General features: G+C 36.9%; 1 protein-coding gene across 1 annotated transcript; it reads left to right on the forward strand.

Moving 5' to 3' along the window:
• The first annotated feature begins 506 nt into the window (after window positions 1–506).
• Window positions 507–26,009, forward strand: LOC117906715 (glutamic acid-rich protein-like). The gene is made up of 9 exons (XM_034819876.1): window positions 507–670; window positions 2,458–2,563; window positions 20,004–20,317; window positions 20,556–20,661; window positions 20,754–21,110; window positions 21,196–21,272; window positions 21,349–21,473; window positions 24,600–24,875; window positions 25,634–26,009. The coding sequence occupies exons 1-9, from the start codon at window positions 546–548 to the stop codon at window positions 25,654–25,656; spliced, it is 1,509 nt and encodes a 502-aa protein (XP_034675767.1). The 5' UTR covers window positions 507–545; the 3' UTR covers window positions 25,657–26,009.
• The last annotated feature ends 571 nt before the right edge of the window (window positions 26,010–26,580 follow it).

Consider the following 26,580-nt stretch of genomic DNA (forward strand, 5'->3'; position numbering starts at 1 on the left):
ACCCATCCATATTGCTTAATTTTTTTTATTATAACCAATATCATAATTATTTTTAATAAATGAGGTGGGGTTAGGATGAGGGCAATCGTCTCAAACTTGCCTCATTGCCATTTTCAAGTAGAAATGGTAATTTTAGAACTTTGATATATTTCACTATTAAAGTCGATGTTTAAAGAATTTTTTTTTTTCAAAATACATGTAATTTAAAAAGCAAGAAATCAAACTTCAAAAAAATATTATATTATTTTTTCTTAACGGTGCTTGATTGCATGATTCCCCTAAATTTTATAGTAGTGCACTCTCTTGGTAGAATTTTAATAATATTTTCGAGAGTAGGGTGAATTTAATTCACAATTAGAATGGTGTGGTAAAAAAAAAAAAAAAATCATTTGTAAAATGAAATATAAAGAGGGGGAAACAAGAAAGAAGGAAAATAGGGTGGTTCGAGTAAACGGGGCGGGTCGGTCTGGACGTGGTGACCCATAGGGTCAATATAAGACTGAAAAGCCTATAGGCAGAAGCCGCAGAACACTTGCAGACCGAGAATGGCAGAAGAAATGCAAGACAGCGAGCCCATCACCAAGGGAACGGAGGAGGAGGCGCAAGAAATCGAGTCCCAGATAAAGGCCGCCATGAGCTCCCGCGTTGGCCATTTCAAAGAACAAGCAGAGTATGCCCATTTTTTCTTCTCTTCTTTTATCTCTCCAAAACCCCATCCCCACATCTAGTATGTGTGTTTATATGTTGATCGAGATATCTGGGTAATATGTAACTGCAAATTTGAGTTTTCCTCCCCAATTGTCTATTCTCTTGTCCTGTTTGCGAGGGAGCGTCTGTAAAGTGCGGAAATAAGTATTTTTCAAGAGCAAGGCGTTGAGGTGTGAAAAAAGAAAGTCGTGGGGTAGGTTTTTGTATCCTCAGTACCATAATGAGTCCATCAAGTATGGAAATTGAAGTTTAGGGGTGGTTGGACTTGATGAAGTTGCTTATTGATAATTTGGTGGTCGATTGATCTTCCAATTTCCTCGTTTCAACAACTCATTTTTTATATTTCTTCTAGCTGCTTGGCATGTAGTAGGTATCTGGTTTACTGCATTTACATGGATGCAAATGCTGCAAAATTGAGTTTTAACTATTGGGAATATCATGGGTTTTGTAGGAGAAATGCAGACCATGGATCTTGAGCTGTAAAATTACATGTTTAACTGGGATATGCTTGGTGATAAATTTGAAAAGATTAATAAATATTTAGATCAATAAAGGGAATTGGGTTACCAGTGCTTGAGGTGTTGACAATGCCCATGTCGTGGGAGGAGTATTTTTAACACGAGTTAGAAGAAGGGAGGAGGGTTGCTTTTCATAGATGGGCAGCTTCAAACGTTTGAACACAGTAAATGTTGAAAAGGGAAGCCCGTCTGAAATGATGGGAGGTTTTAACCCAAGGAAATTGTCAAGAATATCAGGAATGATTTTTTTTTGTCCTTTTTAAGGGTCGGGTTGGTTGATAGAAAAATTCCTTTCCCTGTTCACTTCCTTCTGGTGCTTTGTTTCCATAAAGCATGTGCAATATCATAATTAAAGCTCTTGCCGTTTTATCGTTGGTGCTGCTTCGTAGCCTCAGCCTGCTTACACCTTACTATAGTTAGCAGATTTTTTCACTTGTTGAAGTGGGTGGCTGGCTGGTTGACATGTACACCACACTCACGCGATGTATACAACAGGATTGCAGTGCATATTTATTAAATGATATATCACAGATGTTACAGGACACCCTCAATCCACCTTCGTGCAACAAATAATTCTATGGACATACACTACGTACACACAAAAGATTACCTTTTTTTTTTTATAATAATTTTATTTATTTATTTATTTTTTATGGGAAAATATTTTTTTATAGGCAAAATAAACAGGAGAAATAGAGGAATCTTGATCAATATGCTTCCCACGCATAACAAAATCCTTTTAACAATTCTAAATTTATATGTTTAGAGTCCTAACTAGTAGACGGTTATTGGGGCCAAAGTTTGGTGTAAGCTTATCTAGGCCAGTTATTGTAGTGAATGTTGACAAAATAGTAAGGTTCTTTTTCTGTGCTTACTAATGATTTGTTGTGGGAACATATGATTTCAATTAAATCTGGAAATGGGAAAAAATGGTCATCAGATTAGAATGTTTATTTTAAAGTTTTATGTTTATCACATACATATTATTTATTTTCACTCTTTACATTGGAAAAGGAAAGTGGTGATATTATTAATGGGATTTTTTTGGTTAAAAAAAAAATATCATTAATGGGATCTATGAATTATGTTGCTTGTCTATTAATTCTTCTCTCATTTATTGCATAAACTCAACATCAATTGATTAGTCCAAATTGTTTAGTTGAGAATTGAAAATAATGCATCTGAGTGATCGGCAAAGTTGAATGATTATGTTGGTTGTTTCTGGTTGCAGTTCTTTGACATTTGAGGGGGTTAGGAGATTATTAGAGAAGGACTTGGGGTTGGAGACATATGCATTGGATGTGCACAAGAGATTTGTCAAGCAATTTTTGCTGGAGGTACCTCTTTGGATTTGCAAACTTGTGGTCTGCATGAAGCATGAAAGAATTATTTTGTAATTGGTTGAACATCCTTAAATTATGCTTTCAATCTGGGTGAGTGATTTCTATAGTTGCTTTGTTTGTACCTTTAGTTTGTTTTAGCATTGGTGCTGTTTACAGACATACAAGTAGTTGCGAGAACCATTGTCAACTTCCTATTTAAAGGTTGTATTCTGCTAATCTCTGCACCTGCACCACTCTGGAGCATTACCCTAGATGGTTAGAAGCAAGAAAACAAAGAATATGACCATCCATAGCTCGTGGTTCACCATATCTGAAGAAAAAAATAATCAACATCCAGCACCTAGGTTTAGAGCACTGACGTAGTACCAACCTAACATACCTTAACAACTGATGGTGTTACTCATAACCAGCATTAATAACTTTAGACCAAATTGACCTATTGTAATTTCACAATTTCACAGTTGGTCAGGTTGATTAAACTGAGAAGTTCCCCAAAAAATCAATCATTGTATGTACATAAATAAAATCCCCTTTGCTATTTTCCTGAAATCTAGGGAAGATTTTATTTATAGTTATTACAAACTTGTGATTACCACATAATGATGTGTTACATTTTCTTTAAAGCAACATTACATCTTAATTATTACTTGCAATACTAATCCAATACAGCACACAACACGTATTTTGGTCGCTCTAGACTTTTTTTTATAGCTTTTGAGAAAAATCTAAATTTAATTTAATTTCTTGAAAATGTGATCATATTATATTCTAAAAGGTGCTTTAACATTAAAATTGAACAGTAAAAAGGATAGGACAAGAGAAAAATCTAATGTGGAAACATTTGTTCACTTATTGTCAAAGGCATATGTGGAAGATAGAAGCTTAAATGTAATTATGGTTCCAAAATTTATTGGTGAGATGTTTAAAGTATGAAAGATATTAAGGTTTGATGTTGATTTAATGATGATGACTAATGAAGAATAAAAACTTTGTTTATTTCGTCTCTAACTTTTTTTTCCCTTTTATGGAGTAATGAGAATGAACCGGATAAGTTAGGACTTTGAACACTTGTAAACTCATCTATGTCAATAATCCATAGAAGTTGGGGACTTGTTAGAGCTCGTGAATTTTGATATATTTGTTACTTGTATCCTTTTTGGAATTTGGAAATCAAAATCATAGTTAAAATTTAGAAAGTTTATTTTGTAGATCTTATTAGGAAATTGTGCATTACCTTGTTATATTTTTCTGAGTTTTGATTTCTTAAAACTTTGGTGTTTAATGTGTAGGTATATAAGGTCTTAGAAAATGCTTGTATTTTCCTATTTTATCCTACTCTCTTTTTTGGAAATTAGTTATATATTTTTCTACTTCATCACCGCAATATACATGTGTTTTATACATGCATGTACTTATATTATTTTTATGTATTTTACTTTACCCCTCTTCCTTCTTTATGTTTTTTCTTTGTCATTTCTATTTTTTTATTTGTGTCGTACTCCAACAAGAGGAAGGGAATATAATTGACAATTGTAATAAGCAGCAAAGCTGTGCCATGGAATTCTTGTTACCTAGATTTAGTAGAGCTCATATCTGTGCACCCACATGTTAAAGAAGTTATGATATTCAAAGCAATGTGATATATAGTACAAAAAATGATACATGATACTTTATGGGTTGTAAATATCGATAATGCCTGTGGGAAATCTTAATGAACTGTTGAAGGCAACTTCTGGTTAGTTTGACAACGCTTCTTTTAAATTTAGCTAACATAAGTGAGGCTGCACTTTGCAATTGTTGCTGCTTCTTGAATGCTCTAAAAGTTTGGTAGAGAAAAATGTACATCACTCATTGTTGATGATTTCTAAATGATGAAAAGAACCTAGCCTAAATCGGCATTTTCAACACCCTTGTGTACTTTGGTGGGCCCTCCTTTGATTAGGGGCTGTTAAGAATATTATTTTTTGCCTATCAAAAAAAAAAAAAAAAAAAACAATAAAAGAACAGAAAAAAAGATGCCTAAATCAAGAGAGGTCCTTTTGAGTTGGCATGGGTCCTTTGTTGGTAAAAAGAGGAAAAAGGCTTGGAAGGTTGCTTCTTTGTGTCTGTTTTGGACTTTATGGTAGGAAAGGAATAGGAGGGCTTTTGACAACCATGAAAGCATGGACAAACAGTTAAAAATTCTTTCTTGTATCTTTTTTGGGATTGAGTTAGATTGTATATTGGGGATGGTTCTTTATCGTTGTTAGACTTTGTGGATTGGGTAGGCTCTTGGTTGGGTGCGGTAGTGGGTTTTTGTGTCTTCGCACCTTTTTTGTCTTTTGTCTATTTTGTATACGACATGTGTACTTTCTTTTAATACAAATTTTATTTTGACCTAGCAAAAAAAGAAAAAAAAAAAAGATGCCTAAATCAGTCAATGTAATCATTGATCAGAAACGAAGAAAAATACATTAATAGAAGAAAAGATACAGGAGAAAGAAAAGATACAAAAAAAAGAGAAGAAACCAAGGGAAGAATGAGAGGTCTTTCCTACACAAACTGAACAAAAGAGAAAACTCTCAACAATAGAAATCTAAAAACAAAGAGAAACCTAACATTCTTCAAACTTTTGAAGCGCAAACCGCAATCCAGTTGAGTTGTAAAACACTTAGAGAAACTCCTCTAAAAGCTTCAGTACAAGAAGCTCATAGAGAAGAATAGAACCAAATCAAATCCCATAACATCTCTTCCGTTCTCCCCTTATCCTCAAAGATCCTATTGTTTCTCTCTTGCCACACCAACCAAATCAAAGTAAGGCAAGCGATTTGCCAAAGTGTCTTGCCTCTTAATGAGTTCCCCAAGCCTTTAAAAGCAATAACCAACATGTTCTCAAAACTCCTTGGAGGGACCCAAACCAACCCTGTTAGATTGAACAACTTGTGCCAGAGTCCAATGGTAACAGGACAATGAAGAAAAAGGTGGTCAATCGACTCTCCATTTTGTTTGCAAAGAATGCACCATTGAGGACAGAGGGATTTGTAGGGTCTTCTCAATTGCAACTTATCATTGGTGTTTACCTTCTGATGTACTACTAACCAAGCGAGGGCCTTAACCTTTGAAGGGGCTTTTGAACTCCACAAAAACTTGGCCGGAAGGAACAAGATAGGATTTGAGACTTTTGACAAGGCCAAGAAAAAAGATTTCATTGAAAACAAGCCTGACGATGACAAAGACCACGCTCTTGAATATGCCAAAGAATGAGAGAAAAACACAGAACTAAGGGAGGATATTAATCTCTGAAGGAGATCAATTTCTGAATCAGTAAGATTGCGGCAAAAATTAAAATTCCAAGACAGTGGAAAGGAATTGCCAAGGACATTTGAGACGGTGAGGTTTTTCACAGAAATAACTCTATAAAGATCAGCAAATTGAGAGCACAAAGTTTGGTTAGCCCACCAAAGATCTTCCAAAAAACGAATTCTCTCCCCATTGCCCACCACTAGGCAGACAAAAGGGGAAAAAACCTGGAAAACTTGAGCAATAGCCTTCCAAGGACATTTGTGTGACCATCTAACCACCATGTTGGCGTCCCATCCATTAGGATGTGTCTCATATATACTCACAATAACCTTATGCCAAAGACCACTCCTTTCTCTAGGGAACCTCCAAAGCCATTTCCCTAAGAGAGCAATATTTCTCAGAGAAGTCTTCCCAAAACCCAAACCTCCCAACTCCTTTGGTCCACTAACAACATCCCATCTGATAAGATGATCTTTCTTTCCTTCCTCCGCCCCAGACCAAAGAAAATCCCTTTGCATCTTCTCAATCTTTGAAGCTATTGATGCTGGGATTTTAAAGAGGGAGAGGAAGTAGCTAGGGATGTGAGACAAACAAGACTGAATTAAAGTAATCCTCCCTCCCAAAGACAAAAAGACCTTTTTCCAACCATCCAGCCTTCTCGAAATTCTCTCAACCATCGGATCCCAAAAGCCTATTGTCTTTGGGTTCCCTCCCACTGGAAGGCCTAAATAAGACAAAGGCCACTCTGACACTTTGCAATCCAAAACCGAGGCCAAACTAGACAACAACTCTTGCCTAGTGTTAATATCTGAAATGATGTTTTTTTCTAAGTTGATTTTTAAACCAGATATTTCTCATCTGTAATCATGGGTAGTTATCTTTAATTAGCAGTTGTGAGATGTCAAATAAAAATAGGGGTATGTGGGGAAAGATAAGTGAAATCACTAAACACCTCTTCATTTAATGTAATGGCATATAAATATGGCATTCCCTACTTTTTTAGCTGCGTGTTATTTACCTAGTCTATATATGTCTATGTGTTTGTGAAACTGCCTTGTTATTTTTTCCTTTTTATAATTTTCTGTGTTTGGAAAGTAGTGCTGTTTGAAAATTACTCTTGAATTTGAAAAGATTTATAGAATTTCATTTTTAGAAATTGTTAAGTGTTTTTTGGCCAGAAAAAGATCTGCTTTAGAGATGACTGTTAGTGTTTTTGGTTTGTCTTATGTTGAATTTGTGATGGTTAATCATGTTTTAATATCAAAATGTAATGTGGATGTTAGCAGTTAGGTTGTGCACACTGCTTATGCAATTTAGCACTCGCAATTTTTGGGGGTGGTGATGGAATTGTATGGTGGTGGTGAATGGTGATAATACTAGACTGGTGATGATGTTGGTAGTCATACTGATTGTGCAGTTATGTCATGGCAGCAGTATGATCAGTGGTACTGGTAATTGTGCTGGGATGGTGGTGATTCTTTTCCTTGCATGGGAACTGGGTGGATGGGGAGAGTGGTGTTCTATTACTCAAAATTAATATATATATTTTTTTAAATTACCATTGGAATAATTAATGACATGTACCATTTTGGTTAATGACTAAATATTAGGAAACAAGGTTGTTTTCTGGAATTTGGAGGAGTGTTATTAGGACCAAATTAGAGTCAGTTTCAACAGCCTCTCACTTAGTAAGGACCAGTTTAGACAACTTAATAATGGGCTGTCTGAATTTTCTCTTAGTCCTGCCTTCAACTGTGCAACGAACAGCAAGTCTTTGTCAGTTTGGGCAAAACACTGTTTGTGTGCCTGTTTTTCTATGCGAACTGAACCTTCATGTATGGTTTTGATGATGGTCAGACACCATAGATTGGGTTTATATTTATCTATCAATTTCTATCATTACCAACTTATAGTTCTGATGCTTATGAGTCATGACCCATAACATTTTTTTTGATAGTTGAGCTCTTCTTCTTCTTCTTATCTTTTTTAAATCAGAAACAAAAAATTTGTGGTTAAAAATTAAAAGTCCATGTGAAGGATGAGGAATCCTTCCTAAATATACAAAATCTGATCAAAAGAAAAAATGAATAAACTCTTTCCAATATAAAGTGTCAATACGTCTCATACCAAAAAAGATCCCTCTTCTTCTTTATCTTCTTCTTCTTCCTTTTTATCCCCAGTTTATGTAGCTAGGAATCAAACATAAAACCTCCCTTTTCTCCCTTCAACCTTTTGCCACCTGAACCTACCCCGTAGGCCAAGTTGCACTGTGAACACAAAAGCTTAAGTTTGAGATCATTGGATAGGGTTGGTGAAATGATCAATTCCTTGACAATTATTTCTAGTGGCTTAGTTCTTCTTGACATATTTTATCTAAGTTCATTGACATCCATTAAGATCATGCCCTCCAAATAATTGATATTAGCCAATGAACAACTGGTTTTTACTTTATGGTTCATCTGTTTTGGAGGTTGCCTTTAGTTTTTTGGACTTCTGTATTTTGATGTTAGGGTTGAAGAAAATATTCTTCTTTTTTCTGTGTCAAAACTGAATACAAAGTGACCTATATATATACAAGTGGGATTCCTAATCTAAGCCATATAATATGCACAATCACTATCTCTAAGGAAACAATAACTAATTAGGAGAGATTCTCTCATCCATAAAAATAGAAAGTATCCTAACACAATCCTTCTAATCTTGACACTTAATTACAAATCATAATCCCATATTTCCACACTCCCCCTCAAGTTGGGTAGTAGATGTCTAGCATTCCCAACTTGCTTTTCATGTTTTCGTAGGTGGCCTTTGGAAGTGCCTTAGTCAGAATGTCTGCTGTTTGACGACTTGAAGGAATATACATAAGTCTGATTGTTCCCCCTTCAAGTTTCTCCTTGATGAAGTGACGGTCTATCTCCACGTGCTTGGTTCTGTCGTGTTGAACTGGATTCTTTGCAATACTTATGGTAGCGTTGTTATCACACATAACTGTCATAGTGGAGTTTGATATAATTCCAAGTTCCTTGAGTATTCTTTGGAGCCACATTCCTTCACATATCCCATTAGCCATTGCCCTGAATTTTGCCTCTGCACTGCTTCTCGCCACTACGGACTGCTTCTTGCTTCTCCAAGTCACCAAGTTTCCCCACACATAGGAACAATACCTAGTAGTTGACCTCCGATTTGTCAAGGATCCTGCCCAATCAGCATCTGTGAATACCTCAACTTCCCTACTTGAGGTTTTCTTGAAGTAGAGTCCTCTACCCGGGCTCTTTTTAAGGTACTGTAAAATTCTATATACGGCTTTCATGTGTCTTTCAGTGGGATTGTTCATGTAGCGGCTTACCATGCTCACAGCGAAACCAATATCGGGCCTTGTGTGAGTTAAGTAGATCAACTTTCCTACTAACCTCTGGTACCTGTCTTTGTCAGTTGGATGACTGTCATTATCTTTATCAATCTTACCAATAGGATCCATAGGCGTGTCCACTGGCTTACAACCTAGCATTCCAGTCTCCTGAAGTAGATCAAGGACATACTTCCTTTGCGTGACCACAATTCCCTCCTTAGTTCTGCCAATTTCCATGCCAAGAAAGTATCTGAGTTGTCCAAGATCTTTGATTTCAAATTCTCTTGCTAACAGCTTCTTGAGATTCCCTATCCCTTCTTCATCGTCTCCGGTAATTATAATATCATCAACATAGACAATGAACAAAGTCATTTCACCTTCCTTAGAGTGCTTCATAAACAGTGTGTGATCTGCTTGACATTGGATGAACCCATGTTTTTTCACAACTCTAGTCAGTCGATCAAACCAGGCCCTAGGTGACTGTTTTAGACCGTATAGGGACTTTCTCAGTTTACACACTTTTCCTGAATTTTCTGGAGTTTCCATACTAGGTGGAATCTTCATGTAGACTTCCTCTTCTAGTTCTCCGTTGAGAAATGCATTTTTGACATCAAGTTGGTGCAGATTCCAGTCCGAATTTACTGCAACTGACAATAACACTCTGATGGAGTTGAGCTTTGCTACTGGTGCAAATGTCTCTTCATAATCAATGCCATAGGATTGAGTAAATCCTTTAGCTACTAGTCGAGCCTTGAACCTGTTTATACTTCCATCTGGATTGTGCTTCACGGTAAATATCCACTTGCATCCAACAGGCCTCTTACCCTCTGGTAATTCTGAGATTTCCCATGTCCCATTTTTCTCCAATGCTTGTATTTCTTCCTGAACAACAGTCTTCCATTCAGGTTGTTGAAGTGCTTCTTGGATGTTGGATGGGATACGATCATCTTCAAGAGAAGTGATGAACGCTTGGAAATTCTGTGAAAGCTTTCCATAGGACACATGATTACTGATTGGATGCTGAGTGCAGGATCTTACACCTTTCCTTAAAGCAATGGGTTGATCAAGATCATCAAGGTCATTATTGGAATTTAGATCATAAATTGTGTTACCTGGTTGTGAGTTTGGGTTGCTTGGATCCTGGTCCAATTCTTGGTTCTGCTCAGGTGGAGTGCTGTCCTCGGGCTCCTTTTGAGGAGGTTTCTCGGGCTTTTCCTTTAAATTTTTTCTAGAATAAACTATTACCTCTTTACTGCCTATGTAGTTGACTCAGGTATGACAGAAGGGACATCCAAGGAATTGTTTTCGGGGACAGAAAGAGTAGTATCTGTTTGAGGAGGTAGTGATGAACTCAAAGGAGAAGTAGTGCTGATTTCGGTTTCCCGGAATTGGAATTCATCTGTGGACCAGTTCTCCCCCTGAATTGCAATTTTGGGGTAGAAGGGTTGATTTTCGAAGAAAGTGACATCCATGGAAGTGTAGAATTTCTTGGTTGTTGGAGAGTAGCACTTCTATCCTTTTTGGTTTGGTGAGTACCCGAGAAAGATGCATTTAGTGGCTGTTGGATCAAGTTTACTACGTAGGGACTTATGGATGTGAACGAAAGCAGTACAACCAAAGACTTTGATTGGGATAGACGAGATTATTCGAGCGGATGGATATGCAGCGAGGAGGATTTGACTCGGGGTTTTAAATTGAAGAATCCTAGAAGGCATTCGGTTGATCAAGTAGGTTGCTGTGAGTATAGCTTCACCCCATAATTGTTTAGGCACGTTTGAAGCTATCATGAGGGATCGTGCAACCTCCATCAAATGTCTATTTTTCCTTTCTGCAACTCCATTTTGCTGTGGAGTATCAATGCACGAGCTTTGATGTACAATGCCATTCTCCAGAAGATATGACCCAAGAGTGTTGTGATAGTATTCTCGAGCATTATCTGTCCAAAGGACTTGAATTTTTGCCTGAAACTACGTCTGAACCATGTTGTTGAAGTTTTCAAATATTCCCCTCACTTTTGATTTCTTCTTCATAAGGAATACCCAAGTCACTCGAGTGTGGTCATCAACAAAGGTGACAAACTATCTAGAACTTGTAATGTTGTTGATTCTAGAGGCCCCCCAAACATCACTGTGAATCAAGGAAAAAGGATGAGATGGTTTGTATGGTTGAATGGAATAGGAGTTGCGAGTGTGTTTGGACAATTGACATATTTCGCATTGAAAATTTTTGGAATTTTTATTGAATAATGATGGATATAGTTTTTCAAGATAGGAAAAATTTGGGTGACCTAATCGGTAGTGCCATAACATAACAACACTATCCGTCTTGGTACTAGGGTTGGAAACTACACAAGCAGTCTTCATTGGTAGCCTTCGAATTTCCTCAGCTCTTAGAAGGTAAAGTCCAGCACGCACCTCAGCATTGCCAATCCTCTTCCCAGAGTTCAAGGCCTGAAATTCACACATGTGAGGAAGAAATTTAGTAACACAATTAAGATCCCGTGTTAGTCTACTTATAGACAATAGGTTGCAATCCAATTTTGGAACATAGAGCACGGAGTGAAGAGTAATATCCTTGGAAATAATAACTGAACTTGTGCCGAATACCCTAGAAAGGGTTCCATCGGCAATTCGAACAGAGGAATTGTTATGGCAAGGAGTATATTCATGAAAAACCATGAGATTCCCAGTCATGTGATCTGAAGCTCCTGAGTCCACTATCCATGTAGTGTGATTTTCCTGTCTAACATTTAGGGCATGGGAAAAAATACCTTTCTGGGCTACAGATGCGGTACCAATAGTTGTTCCAGTTGATTGAAGAGTCTGTTGGAACATTTTCTGTAGTGCCTCCAATTGCTCTTTGCTAAACGGTCCAGGATTTGAGCTAGTGCCAAATGTGTCTTCTTCGGCTGTAGCGGTGTAACCCCGGCCTTCTCTGTTTTGCTGTGGCCGAGAAGGTTTCCAATCAGCAGGTTTACCGTGTAGATGCCAGCAAGTCTCTTTCGTGTGTCCAGGTTTTCTACAATGGTCGCACCATGGACGATTCTTCTTCGTTTGGTGGTTGTTGTTGTTGGATTGGGTTCCTCGTGCAACTAGGGCTGAGTTCTCAAGATTTTTGGAGGAATTTTGGGTTCCCAACATCACTTTTTGTCTGCTTTCCTCTCTGCGAATTTCAGAAAAAACTTCCCTAACACTAGGTAATGGCTTAATACTTAGAACTCTTCCACGTACCTCATCTAAATTCTTATTAAGGCCAAGTAAAAATTTGTAGATGCGTTCCTTTTCAATGACCTTCTTGTATAGGAGTCCATCTTCGGGACACTTCCAAACCAATTCTTCATAAATATCGAGTTGTTGCCAATACCGTGTAAGGATATTAAAATATTCGGTAACAGTTGAATCTCCTTGTCGAAGATCCTAGAGAATACTCTTGATTTCGAAAATCGCCGAGGTATTATCGATGTTGGAGTAGGTCTCTCTAGCTGCATCCCATATCTCATTTGCTGTGCCATAATACATGAAGTTTTCTCCTATGTCATTGGTCATAGAGTTAATTAACCAAGACATCACCATACTATTTTCCAACTTCCAGGTTCGGTATCCTGGATCATCTTCCTTCGGCTGAACAATAGCTCCCGTAAGGTATTCTTCCTTACCTTTCCCGCAGATGAAGATCAGAACAGACTGAGCCCATTGAATAAAATTTTGCCCATTGAGTTTATGACCTGTTATGGGAAGAATGATGCCGTCTGTGGTGCTGGCACTGCCGGGAGTGAACTGCTTCAGGTCTGGACGTCACCTCCGAGTTTGATCCTTCCGTTCTGCTCTCCATGGAAAAAGATGATTTTTTTTTTATACGTGGTTCAGATCTGAATGCTCTGATACCATGAAGAAAATATTCTTCTTTTTTCTGTGTCAAAACTGAATACAAAGTGACCTATATATATACAAGTGGGATTCCTAATCTAAGCCATATAATATGCACAATCACTATCTCTAAGGAAACAATAACTAATTAGGAGAGATTCTCTCATCCATAAAAATAGAAAGTATCCTAACACAAGGAGAGATTCTCTCATCCATAAAAATAGAAAGTATCCTAACACAATCCTTCTAATCTTGGCACTTAATTACAAATCATAATCCCATATTTCCATAGTTATTGTTTTCCAACCTGCATGTAAATGATTCCTTGTTATCTCTCAGTTGTAATTTAAAATTGGTTAAACTTGTAGGGAATTTTTTTCTCCTCCTTTTTATTGCAGGCAGAATTTGTATTGCTATATATCATTTATGAGATGTAAGACTTTCTTTACTTTTATTTATCAGAAACAGAAACATATTCGTTAAAAATAAGAGATTACAAGAGGAGGATGAAAAATCCTTCCCTAAGATACAAAATGTGATAAAAAATAAAGGAAAAAAGGTATGCTCCAAAATACATCATAACACTCAACATTGCTATTCTAACCCTTGTGATCTACATATCAAAATCTAATCAAGTTAAATAATGTTAAGAGGAATGCCCTTGAAAGCTTTAGTGGTAGAAGCACAACAAGATGAATAGAAATAGATTTCATGCCGTATATTCTCTGAAGTCCTCTACTTTTTCTCAAAGATCCGACATTTCTTTCCTTCCATACTATCCAAATCAAAGTAAGACAAGTGATTTGTCATAAAACTTTGCCTTTACTAGTGCTCCCTAAAGCCCTAAAAGAAATGGTCAACATGTTGTTGATGCTTCTAGGAGGAAGCCAATCCGATTTGTTTAGTTTAACATGAGACAATGTGACCGTCTAATTAAAATGTTGCCTCCTAATACTTTGGGTGTGTCTTGTAGATGCTCAAGATAACCTTATGCCAAAGAAGAGAACTATCCCTAGGATGCCTACAACACCACTTTCTTAAGAGGGTCCTATTCATTAAAGATATTCTCTTGAACGCTAAGCCTCCTTGCGCTTTTGTCTTCCTCACTTAGATCTAGCTAAAAGATGATCTCTCTCTCTCCCCAAACCATGACCAAAGAAAATCCCATTTCTAGAACTCCATCTTCCTTTGCTTTTATCAACATCCTACTTAAAGCGTTTGCTGTAATGGTGAATAAGAAATGAGAAAGAGGATCACCTTGCCTTAATCCTTTGGTTGCATTAAACCATCCCTTGACATTTCCATTCACTAAGATTGTGAAACATTTTTAAGGCAAGCATCCTTTCACCCATGAGCTCCATCTTGTACTAAATCCCTTCTTATCTCACGCATAGTCCAAAAATCTACAATCCATGTGGGCATAGGACTTTTCAAAATCAAATTTGAAGACCACTACTTCCTTCCCTAGTCTCATTTTCTCTTGCTCCATTTCATTGGCTATCAAAACCGCGTCTAAAACTTTTGTTTGATAAACAACAAGAACATGCAATAAAAAGCGCCAAAAAATGAAGGGGTGCACCCTACATATACAGGTTGTATACACAGAAACAACCCAATCACACCTCAAACAAAGAAAACCACACAAACAAAACAAAGCAAAGTTAACCACAAAAAAGAGTATCTAGGAAAATTAACATAGAAGGGAAATCTAGCTCCAAAGAAACCCTAGACCACTAAAAAAGAGTCCGAAAGAAGAGATCCTTTAAACCTTGGTCGGAGAGTTCTTCATCTTTGAAGGTTCTTCGATTACGCTCTTTCCAAACACACCAAAATAAGCAAATGGGAGTCAAATGTCAAACTGCTCAATCTTCTTTTGAAACCCCTTAACTTTCCATTGAAGGAGGGGATTTCTTATCGAATCTAGAAATACCCAAGTCACTCCAAAGAGGGCTAATAAAAAGATCCAAAGCTCTCTTGTCTTGGTGCAATGAATCAGAATGTGATTGGCTGATTCTTCACTCTCTTTACAAAGATTACATCTATTGACCATTTGCCATCCCTGCTTTATTAAGGTGTCTATAGTTAGGATCTTTCCCCAAACAACTTCCTAAGCAAAAAAGCAAGTTTTGAGAGGAGCACGGGATCCCCAAACCTCCTTCCCCGGAAAAACAAAATTATTCTCCCCACTTAGAGAACAATAATAAGACTTGACACTAAAAAATCCTCTACTATCTTCTTTCCAACATAAAGTGTCCTCACCTTCTTGCACTTTTAATGGGTTAAGAAAACCCAAAAAACGGGTTACCTCCTCTACCTCCCAATCTTGGAAGGGTCTTCTAAGATGAACCTCTCAACACCCCTTTCATCCCCTTCTCTTTTCCAAGAATCTGCAATTGTAGCATTTTTATGGGATGCTATCCTAAAGATAGTAGGGTAAACATCTTTTAGCTTGAAGTCCCCCGCCCAAATGTCCCACCAAAAGCTTGTACGACTACCATATCCTATACAGATAAAAGTTCTAACATTAAACTCTTCCCACCCTTTTCTAATGTCTTTCCAAAGGCTCATCCTAAAGGACTTCCTCCACACTCTAGTAGTCCAACCCCCTTCCACCTCCTTGAACTTTCCACAAATGATCTTCCTCCACAAACTTTCACGCTCAACAGAGAATCTCTAAAGCCATTTGTCTAGCAAAGCTTGATTGAGATTGTGCAGTCTTCTTATCCCTAAGCCTAAAATTTTTTAGCCTTACACACATCTGACCAATTTACCAAGTGGATCTTGCTTCTATCTCCCAAACCTCCCCATAAAAAGTCTTTTTGAATTATCTCTAATCTAATTCTCACTTTTTTAGGAATAACAAAGAGGGACATAAAATAAATAGGGAGATTTGAAAGATTGCTCTTTAAAAGGACAAGTCTTTCTCCTTTGGAAAGGCGGTGTTTTTTCCAAACAACTAATTTCCTTTTAAACCTCTCCTCAATTGAGTCCCAAACACCATAATGCTTATTAGGGGCCCCAAGTAGATTAGACGCAGGAAGCTTTCTTACTTTGCACCCAAGAAGAGAAGCTGCTCTATTCACATCCACTGTCTCCCCAACTGGAATAACTTCACTTTTTTGTAGATTTATTTTCAAGCTTGACACCAATTCAAAACACATGATAATCCATTTCCAAAAATTCAGTTGCTCTACATCATCCTCACAAAAAAAAAGGGTATCATCGACAAACAAAAGGTGTGAAACTTGATTCTCAATTTCCCCTCTGCCCTCAATCTTGAAACCCTTAATAAATCCTCCATGTTTAGCCTTAGCAATTAAATTGCTGAGAGCCTCCATAACCAACACAAAGAGATAGGGTGAAAGAAGGTCCCCTTGCCGCAACCCTTAGAGGTTGGGAAAAAAAATTTGTGGGGCTGCTAAACTAGAATCGCCATTCTCACAGTGGGAATGCAGAAATGAATCCATTGCTCCACTTGGGGCCAAAACCCATTTTTTCTAAGACTGAAAGAAGAAACTTCCAGCTAACTTGATCGTAGGCCTTTTCTATATCCAATTTGCAAACTAAGCCCGCATTAGAGCTACGCTTCCTAGAATCAACTGCCTCATTTGCAATCAAAATAGCATCCAAAATCTGTTTACTCCCCACAAAAGCGTTCTGATTATTTGACACCACCTTGCCCATTACCCTTTTCAATCTGTTAGTTAGGACTTTTGCAAGAAGTTTATAAAGGCTCCCCAGTAGGCTGATTGGTCTAAAGTCCTTCATGTCACCTGCCCCTCTTTTCTTAGGGATGAAAACTAAGAATGTTGCATTAAGGCTACAAGTCATGGAATTTTGCATATGAAACTCCTCAAAAGATTGCATCACTTCTCTACCCATTGTAGGCTAATAGAATTTCCAAAAAGCTAGAGAAAACCCATTTGGCCCAGGGGGGTTTGTCACCCCCCAAATTTGCCAGAGCTGAGGTCACCTCTTTCTCTGAAAAAGGGCCCTCTAAGATCTCTCTGTCCATTGAGTCAATGCTCTTGAAGAGTTCAGTTGCCATATAAGATCTTCTCACTTGAGGTTCTTTAAACATTTCTCTAAAGTGGGAAAAAATGCTTTTTTTTAAGCTCTTCTTATTTTTCCAAGCGGATTCCACTAATGGTGAGGCTACTAATGAAATTTCCATTTCTCCTAGCATTAGCCATGCGGTGAAAAAATTTCGTGTTGTTATCTCCTTCCTTCAGCCAGAGTGCCCTTGACTTCTGCCTCCAAGAAGTTTCTTCTAAAATAGCTAGGTGACTGTACTCATCTTTAGCATTTCTTTGGCTTATCTTATCTTCTTCAAACAGGGGTTTTAATCTTTCTATACTATCCCAATAGTTTATCAACTCTAGAGCCAAATCCTTCCTAGCTGAGACATTCCCGAACACCTCTTTATTCCATTTCTTTAGATCACATTTCAAAGCCTGTAATTTCTAGAGTGCACAAAGCTAGGGCTACCCCTGAAATTATAAGACTGCCACCACTTTTTTTATTTTCTCCATGAAACCTTCCACCTTTAACCACATGTTTTCAAATCTAAAAGGCCTTTTATCTCTTCTCTCCCTTCCACAGTCTAACAAAATAGGAAAATGTTTCGATAGGGGTCTTGGCAACAGAACTTGCAAGGCCCCTGAGACATGATCCTCCCAATCTCCAGAAAACAAAAAACAGTCTAGACGAGCTTTGAAGGAACCACCCTGCCCTCCACTCCAAGTAAAGCCACCTCCACTAAGAGGTGGGTTTACAAGTCCAAACTCATCAATAAAATTGGAAAAATCTCTCATGGTAGCTAACAACCGATTGCAATTGCTCTTTTCAATAGGGAAACGAACCATGTTAAAGTCTCCTGCTATACACCAAGGCACATCCTAAAGCCCCTTAATCGAAGCTAACTCTTCCCACAACTCCCTCCTCTCTCTTCCCTTCAATGACCCATAGAGCCCTAAAAAAGCCCATAGAAACCCATCCTCATAGTTTCTAAAAAGACAAGAATTGGAGAATGACCCCACTTTAAAAGCCACCCTCTCCAAAACTCGTGTCCCAAAAAAGCAACATCCCTCCTGTTGTGCCCCTTGCATCCAAAGACTCCCACCCCAAATGCCTACCCACACCTAGGCTTCTCACAATTGCGCCTAAAACTTTTCTCCCCTCTTCAAAAGTGCCCTAGAAAATGTGGGTTGTTTCATGGACTCTTTTGATGCGACTTGAAAAAAATAAATTTATCTGGGATAAGAAGAAATAAATTTATCTTTTAGTATTTTATGTTTAATACCAGTTTCCTTTTATTTATTTTTATTAAAGCTCAGTATGAAGAACCTTGCAAATGATTGGTTTTAGTATAATGATTTGTTCACCAATCATTGCATAACAAGAATTAAGTGTTCTAGACTTTGTTCATCAATATTATTTGTTTGTATTGTTATAGACGCAATATGCAATAACTTTATTTTTAATGTCATGTGAAGGTTAATAAGTTAAAGCTTTGAATTGATTTGGAATTTTGGCAGAGAGATGCATGATATTCTCTTTTATGAGTAAGAAGGAGATTTTAGAAGTACCCTTTGGGTTGAGTTGGATGACCCTTAGTACAAGAAGGGTTATAAATGGGAAACCTAAAGAGGGCCAAAAGGAAACATGGAAAAGGGACAAAGGAAGGGGAAAAGCTTTGAATTGACTTGGAATTTTAGCAGAGAGATGCATGATATTCTCTTTTATGAGTAAGAAGATTTTAGAAGCACCCTCTGGATTGAGTTGGATGATCCATATTACAAGGGGGTTATAAATGGGAAACCTAAAGATGCCCAAAAGGAACACAAAAGAAGGACAAAGGAAGAGGAAACCCTAGGAAAACCTGCTGTACTAAACCCTACGAACAAGCCTCCAGCAAAATTGACAAAAGGCATGCCTTTGGACTAGCCTTTGGATTATCACTAAGTGGAAGTCCAGAGGAATTGGGATTTAACCAGGATCCTTTTAGCTTCAGGAGTGTGTATTCTTCTGCTAGACAATCGTACTTTTGCATCTTGTGTGAACACCCATAAAATAAGCATAAAAAGGGTGCTCTATATTTCTTGTTTGTTTGTGCAGACTTCTATGCTAGCTAGCAAAGATTTCCTTAACCAAAGTAAGAGATGATTAAAGATTAGATCTCATTAGTTATTAAATATCAGAGAAGAATGTGATTGACTTATTCTCATTCTTTTCACTCAAAGTTGCCTTCCTACTAACCATCATCTGAGAAACGATCTAATGGAGAATCTCTATAAAGCGTCAATCTAATGGAGTCTTCATCCTTATCACAACCTCCTTTTAAGGAATGCCCAAAAACATATCCTCCTCCCATCACCTACTGAAAGGGAATGAAACTGAGGAAATCTTCCACCTCCTCCTCCTATGGTCTTCCATAAGCATCTTCTGTGAAAGCTTCTCATTTGCCCAGAGATCCAACCACCATTTCTATGCTGTACTTGCCTGCTGTAACCCTAATCTGTAAACTATTTCCCACAAAAATCTCCATATCCATTTTCTGAGCAAGGTCCTATTGAATATTCCAAACTCCTTACTCCCATAATCCCTAACTCCATGTTTAGGGCTTAGCGTAACAGATCATCTCACATTGGACTGCTAACTGCGTGTATTTTCTTGACCTCTCAGAGCTTGCATTTTTTTTTTGGTTGAAAATAGACCTTACTCTTTGTTGCCTATTCTTTGCACATCTAGCATATCTTTTTTTGTTTCTATATGCTCTTTTGTTACATTTTCTCTTGACACTATGATGCACTATAATTTGAGTGCAGATTAATTCTCCTTTAAGAGGTTTGGTTGGGGTCCTATTATTTATTCATTTATCATTTTTCATTGAAATTATAAGGAATTTAATTAGCCTTTATGTTCTGATCTAAACTAGTGCATAAATGCTGCTGCTGATGACAATCCTTCCAAGAAATCTGGGGAAACCAGGGGAAAAAATGTCTGTTCAACTAAAGGTGAAGCTGCAGAGCCACCTGAAACAGTTAAGTCAAAGAAAGAAGTGAAGGAACCTAGCTCTGGAGATGAGGAGAAAATAGAAGGTTCTCCAGTACTAGGTCTAATGACAGGCCAGAAAATAGCCAAATCTGAAACCGAGGAAACTCAAGGCAAGGAAAATAAAGAAGTTCCCAGTGAAAGCACAATAAAGAAGGCCATTAGAAAAAGAGCATCTTACTTCAAAGCTAAGTCTGAGTATGTCACATCGTAATTCTTTGAATTGGTGATCGCTCTACAGTTGATATTATTATTGTTTCTGCAGTTTATTTTTGAACTAATAAGTTATCCTTTCATCTTTATATGTTATGTAATTTTTAGTTCCTGCGCTTATGAAATAGACATACATTTGAAATGCTCCCTTGCTGTTCATCCCTTCTGGCTAAGGTGATTTAATTAAGAAGTCTTTTTTTTTTTTTTTTTTTTTCTTTTCTAGGAACATTACTATGGCTGGAGTTCGTCGAGTTTTGGAGGAAGACCTTAAACTAGATAAAAAGACTCTTGATCCATATAAGAAATTTATAAGTGAGCAATTAGATGAGGTGAGTAAAAACTAGTTCAGGAGACATCCTGTAAGTTCCGGAAGTTCCACATGTAATCTACCTTTGGTTTCATTTACGTTATTGTTTATCAGGTATTAAAATCTCTTCAAGTTTCTAAACCTACTACTGGGGTTAAGAAGGGCAGTCCTAAGAAAAATTCTCATAGCCGGGCATCAAGGAAGACAAGCAGTGAAGGAAGTTCTGAGTCTTTAGAGAGCGAGAGTGATGAGGAAGAAGTAAAACCTAAAACAAAAATGGCTCCAAAGGGAAAAGCCCAGAATTCTGAAGATCTAAGAAAACGCAAAAGACCTGTGAAGGAAACAAAGATGCCTAGCAAGAAGCGAAGCAAGACTGCAGAAACAGTATCAGAGGATAATGGTGATGCAGAAGACAGTGGAAATGTTTCTGATGATGGTCACTCACAATCATCCTCCGAAAAACCTGTCAAGGTCATACCTATTTTGTTCCCTAAACTCTGAAAACTTGTTCATATAAACTTCCCCTAGTTGAATATCTTATTGAAATGAAGTGCAGAGGAAAGAAGTTTCGGCTCCTGCATATGGAAAACGTGTTGAGAATCTGAAATCAATTATCAAATCGTGTGCAATGAGGTTTCGATTTTTTTTAACCCAGTATTTTTGAACCTTGTTAATGCTGATATTCTAAAGTTATCTATTTCCTTCTCAGTGTTCCCCCATCAGTTTACAAGAGAGTCAAGCAGGCACCTGAAAACAAACGCGAGGCCCACCTAATAAAGGAACTCGAAGAGATACTATCAAAAGAAGGATTATCTAAAAATCCTTCTGAAAAAGGTGAGCATTAATGCAGCCTATGTTTGTCAGTGAGTCCTGGTAGCTGAACTGTGGACAATTACAATTAGTAGATAGGTTTAAGGAGTTGAAATTTGATTTAAATTCAAAAAAGACAAATGGGAATTGAAATCGAGAATACTTGAATCATTTTGTGGGTTCTGGTTGTCTTTTCCAATCTCCATGCACCAAAGAAAAGTAGAAAATAAGAAAAATCTCTACAATCCCTTGGTGATTGGTTTTGTTTTCCTCACTTAATATAGCCTGAAACTTAGTTGGAATTCTAAAAGAACAACAAAATACTTAGCTAGCTATCTTTTAAAAGTTAGTTTCTATATTATATGTTTACAATTCTCCAACAAGTTGGTAGCTGTTGTATGTTTCCAGATTAGGATCCCTTGGGAAGATGATTAAGTTGGGCCTTGCTGATGCCTTGAGGAGCTATTTAAGCATAAGCTTTGAGCAAAATGCAGCACAAAATAGGGAAATCCGTGGATAAACCTGATATCTCTACCCGTAGGAGCTATGAGATTGTTTCGATAATGCTAGCACCCAGGAACCATAGATTGAGTTTAGAACCATGTTAAATTAGTGAAAAAGTAATATATATATATATATATATATATATATATATTTTTTTTTTTTTTATTAGATTGAAAAAGTATAATATTCCTAACGTTAAAAAAATAAAATAAAATAAAAGAAATAACGATTTCTTGAATAGAAGATGCCTAGAGAAATTAATTTATTGAATAGAAAAGAAAAAAGGAAGGATGAGATATCCTTCACAAAAGCAATTAACGCATACAGAAATTAGGAGAGGAACAAAACTACAAAACACTTCAGCATAAATCCCTCTTAAGAAAAAGTTGGTCACCCAATTGTTTTATTTGTGTTCTTTCTCTTTTGTTCTTACACCCTTTGTATACTTCCTATGTACTGGGATGTACCCTCTTTTTTATAGACATCATCTATAAATTTAAATTATAATTGATCTATCAAAAAGGAGGTTGCCACCTAGTTAGCCAATCTAGCTCTCCAAATAAAAGAAGAGACAATGTCTCTAGCAAGTGCTTGAATCCCCTTAATCGATACCTCTCTAAGAAAGGATTTCTTGTGCAGGGCTAACAGATCCTTTTGGTTTAACTTTTTCGAAATGGTGTTTGTGGGGGTGGGAGGGGGGTGAGGGGAAAGGGGATTTTAATGCCATAAGGAGAATTTAAGAGAAGATGGGTGGCTCTAGATTAACCCTTAGCATGAGAGACTTTGATGATTTGATTAGAGAAAGTAAGTTAGTCAACCCTCCTCTTAGGAACACTTTTTTTATGCGGTCCAATTTGCAAGAATCCTCTGTTTGTAAAAGATTGGATAAATTTTTACATTCGAATGAGTGGGAGCAAAGCTTCCCTTGATGTCTTTAAGAAGCCTTGCTCAAGTTGACGTATGACCATTGCCCCATTGTCCAAGAAACGAACCCTTTTAAGTGGGGTGCAACTCTATTAAGGTTTCAAAACATGTGGTTGCTTCACCCAAATTTCAAGGAAAGATTTAGCCTATGGTGGAAATAGTTTTAGGGTAAGGGGTGGGAAAGTCATAAATTCATGAAAAGACCGCAATATGTCGATACAAAATTGAAAGAATGGAATAAGATTTTTTTAGAGACTGGAAGAAGAGGAAAAAGAATATTCTCAAAGATATAGTTAGCATTGACGATTGTGAACAGCAGGGAAAACCATTGTCAAAGAGACTCTTTTAGGTTGACAGTTATTTTGTTGGAAGAGATCATAAGAAATTTTGGAGGGCCTCTTCTTTTATGTATTTTTTTGGACAATTTGGAAGGAAAAGAATCGAAGGTCGTTCAAAAATGAGGAGCAATTTGATCAAATGGTGAAATACACATTCCCAGACAATCTTGAAATGTGGGTCAGATTTTTTATACAAGAAGGATCATTTCCTTTAATTGATTTTATAGATGGGTTGGGGTTCTTGCTGAGGGAGAGAGTTGTTTTTTGTGTTCTCTTTTTGGCCTAGCCTTTTGTCACCCTTTTGATACATCCTATCTATATCAGTGTGTTGTTTCTTTGACATTGCCTATAAAATTATTTTGTTTTCCTATAAAAAGGAAAAAAAAAAAGGAAATGAAATTGATCTACTATAATAATTAGGTAGCAGAAGTATGGAGTGAGGACATATTAGCAGCATCAAGAGTAGGGATTGCATTCCAAATGACTGTGGGATTGAAAGTGGGTATAGTGTATATTTCTAAGGTCTCTATGTGTATGTATGTACTTGTGTGTGTGTGTGTGTGTGTATTTAACTAGCAGGAAATAGTAGTGGTTTAAAACTTTAGGTTTGACAACTTCGACATAAAAAAAGGCTGGAACTCAGTTTGACCCATTGAATTGCATAATAGATAGGCTATGAATGGTTCAATCTAACTTATTTGCTAATTGGTGGTGGATTTGCTCTCTAAGCACCATTCTAGAGATTGAGAACAAATAAACCACCCTACTTAAACTCAGCAATGGCTTTATGTGGGGGACTGGGGACATACTTGTTGAAGTGCTTCCATGAAAATGCAGGATTGGCTGTTTTAAATGCAAGCTAAAGTGGTATAATGCTTACAACTACATTTTTACTTGGGAAAAAATTCCCAATTTTAGGGCTATGATCATTGGCAAATATATCTAACAAAAGTGCCAAAAAAGGGAGTTACAACCAAAATGCATTTGAAATAATCCTTTGCAAGTATGTTCTGTCACAGTCATTTTATTGCAAATCAGAGCACCATATTAACCTCATACTTCATGAAAACGATAAAAAAAAAAAAAAGAACCCACATAATATGGTTTGCTGTGGTAGTTACAAGAATTGCATTATCCAGATGATATTTTCTCTTAAGACTAATTCCATTTGACTTTCTTTTAGGAAGTTGGGCAGAAATGCACCTATTAGGTTTTGAAGTGGGCCTCACACATGGTTGTGCCATATGTCCACGCAATTAATGCACATTGGCAGGTCTTCAAGCATATAGTGAATGACATTGTATATGTTTTTTTCTTTAAAAAGGAAAAATAAAATAAAATGAAACTAGGAGATATTGCATGACATTTTTGTTCTTATGCTCAGATATCAAGGAGGTCAGAAAGAAAAAGGAGAGAGCTAAAGAACTGGAGGGCATTGATACAAGCAACATTGTCTTAAGTTCGCGCAGAAGGTCCACAAGGAGTTTTGTAGCTCCTCCAAAGCCCAAAATACCAGATGAAAGTGAGAGTGAAGATGCTGAAGATACTGATGACGACGACGACGATGATGATGATGACGAGGAAGAGGAGGAGGTTGAGGATGAAGAAGATGATGGTGGAGAGGATGATGATGCCAGCCAGAGTGAAGAGCTTAATGAAGGTAAGTGTGTGTGTTACCTTGTACATCTGAAATTTGGTTATTTGTGAGCCATTGAATATATATGGCCCCAGGATTTTGAGTAAATGGATCCTATAATTGGGTTGCTTGAGCCATATCACTGTTTCAGTCATATTTGGATCTGGTTCAGGCATTGTGAATTGCAGTATCCATGTTAAACCAGGTTAAGGTAATTTACTTGCATTTTGGGTGCTATTTGACATTCTGTGAGACTGAATGATTTTGGTAACTTAATAATATTCATTCTATAACCAATGGTTTAGTGTACTCTCATGTCATATTTATAAAGGAGAAGTAATACATTAATTCTTAATGCTATGCCCTTTTACTCTGAAATCTTTGAGAGTGTGAGTCTGATATTTATACCATTCATTACACTGCTGGTACCTATGTAGAGTTCCTCCGATGGGTTGTGGCACCATTAAAAAAACCAAATGTTACAATTTTGATTTCATCACATTTCAACACAAATGGATAGTGTTAAATGTGACTCATATCGTACCCAAAATTTCCAGAATGGTAATTAAAGAAAAATGGGGTTTATGCTGTATTTCTTATTGAGGCAATTCTATGTCTGCATGGTATCTTTTGACCGACTTTAGATTGTGGACTATGTTTTTGAGGTGTGCATGGTAGAAGATAGTGCATTATACCGTTAATTTATTTTGATTGTTCTTTATATTGCTTGGTTTTGGCTACCTATTCAGCCACCTTATGAAATCCTTGCCATGTTTTTGCAGACAATGCTGGGGACAGCGATTGAATCCTGCATAAGCTGACTCGCAAAGGTGATTAATAGCCAGAGCTTCTATGGTTTAGATAGAAAGATGAATCATGTGCATTCCCTGTACTATTATTTCCTTTTGTTTTATATTAGATGTGGAGGTAGGTGGCCTTTGATGGATAATTTGTACTTGGCTATTCCTTAGGAGTTTTTAATCTTGCCGGTTTAAGGGTTATTTCTGCTCAAAGGAAAGAAATAGCATCAGTTATTCGTTGAGAGTACTGTACAATTTTCTCTATCATATTCAGTGACAAATTTATGGATTGATCTAGGTGAATATTTTGTTCTTTTATGATGAATACTAAGAATTGAATCCCTGGTTGGAAAACTCATTATCAAATGCTTAGGTGCAAGGCTAAATATGAGAGGAGGTTCTACTTTGACGATTGCCATGCCTGTGCGTGGATATTTGTAAGTTGGGATTTAGATATTTGGAGACAAGAGGATGTCCCGCTTGTATGTGTTGTGGATGATATATATATATATATATATATATACACATGTGGACTGATTTTGGTGTATGTTGTCAAATAGAGAATTTTGTTTTTACTTCAAAATTATACCTTCTGAATGTGATTGCAGTTGTTTGAACTATAACTGTATCTAAAATGAAATTATAATCTCATTTAAAATTACAAGGCAGGATAAGCAACAGCAGAATCTCCTCCAATTTCATTGTTATGTTGGATGCTAATTGGAGTTCATATAATAGATTTTGAGATTTTTGGTACCTAATTTTATTTTAAATCACTTTGGCTATGTTTGGTTCCTGGAAAAGATGAGGGAAAATGAAAGGGAAAGAAAAGAGAGGAAAAATAAAGTAAAATAAAAAATAAGTTTAAACTCGATAGATTATTTTTATATGTTTTTTTAAACTTATTTTACTTGTTTTTTACTATTCGA

This window comes from Vitis riparia, chromosome 18 (assembly GCF_004353265.1).
Source record: "Vitis riparia cultivar Riparia Gloire de Montpellier isolate 1030 chromosome 18, EGFV_Vit.rip_1.0, whole genome shotgun sequence".
Lineage (NCBI taxonomy): Eukaryota > Viridiplantae > Streptophyta > Magnoliopsida > Vitales > Vitaceae > Vitis > Vitis riparia.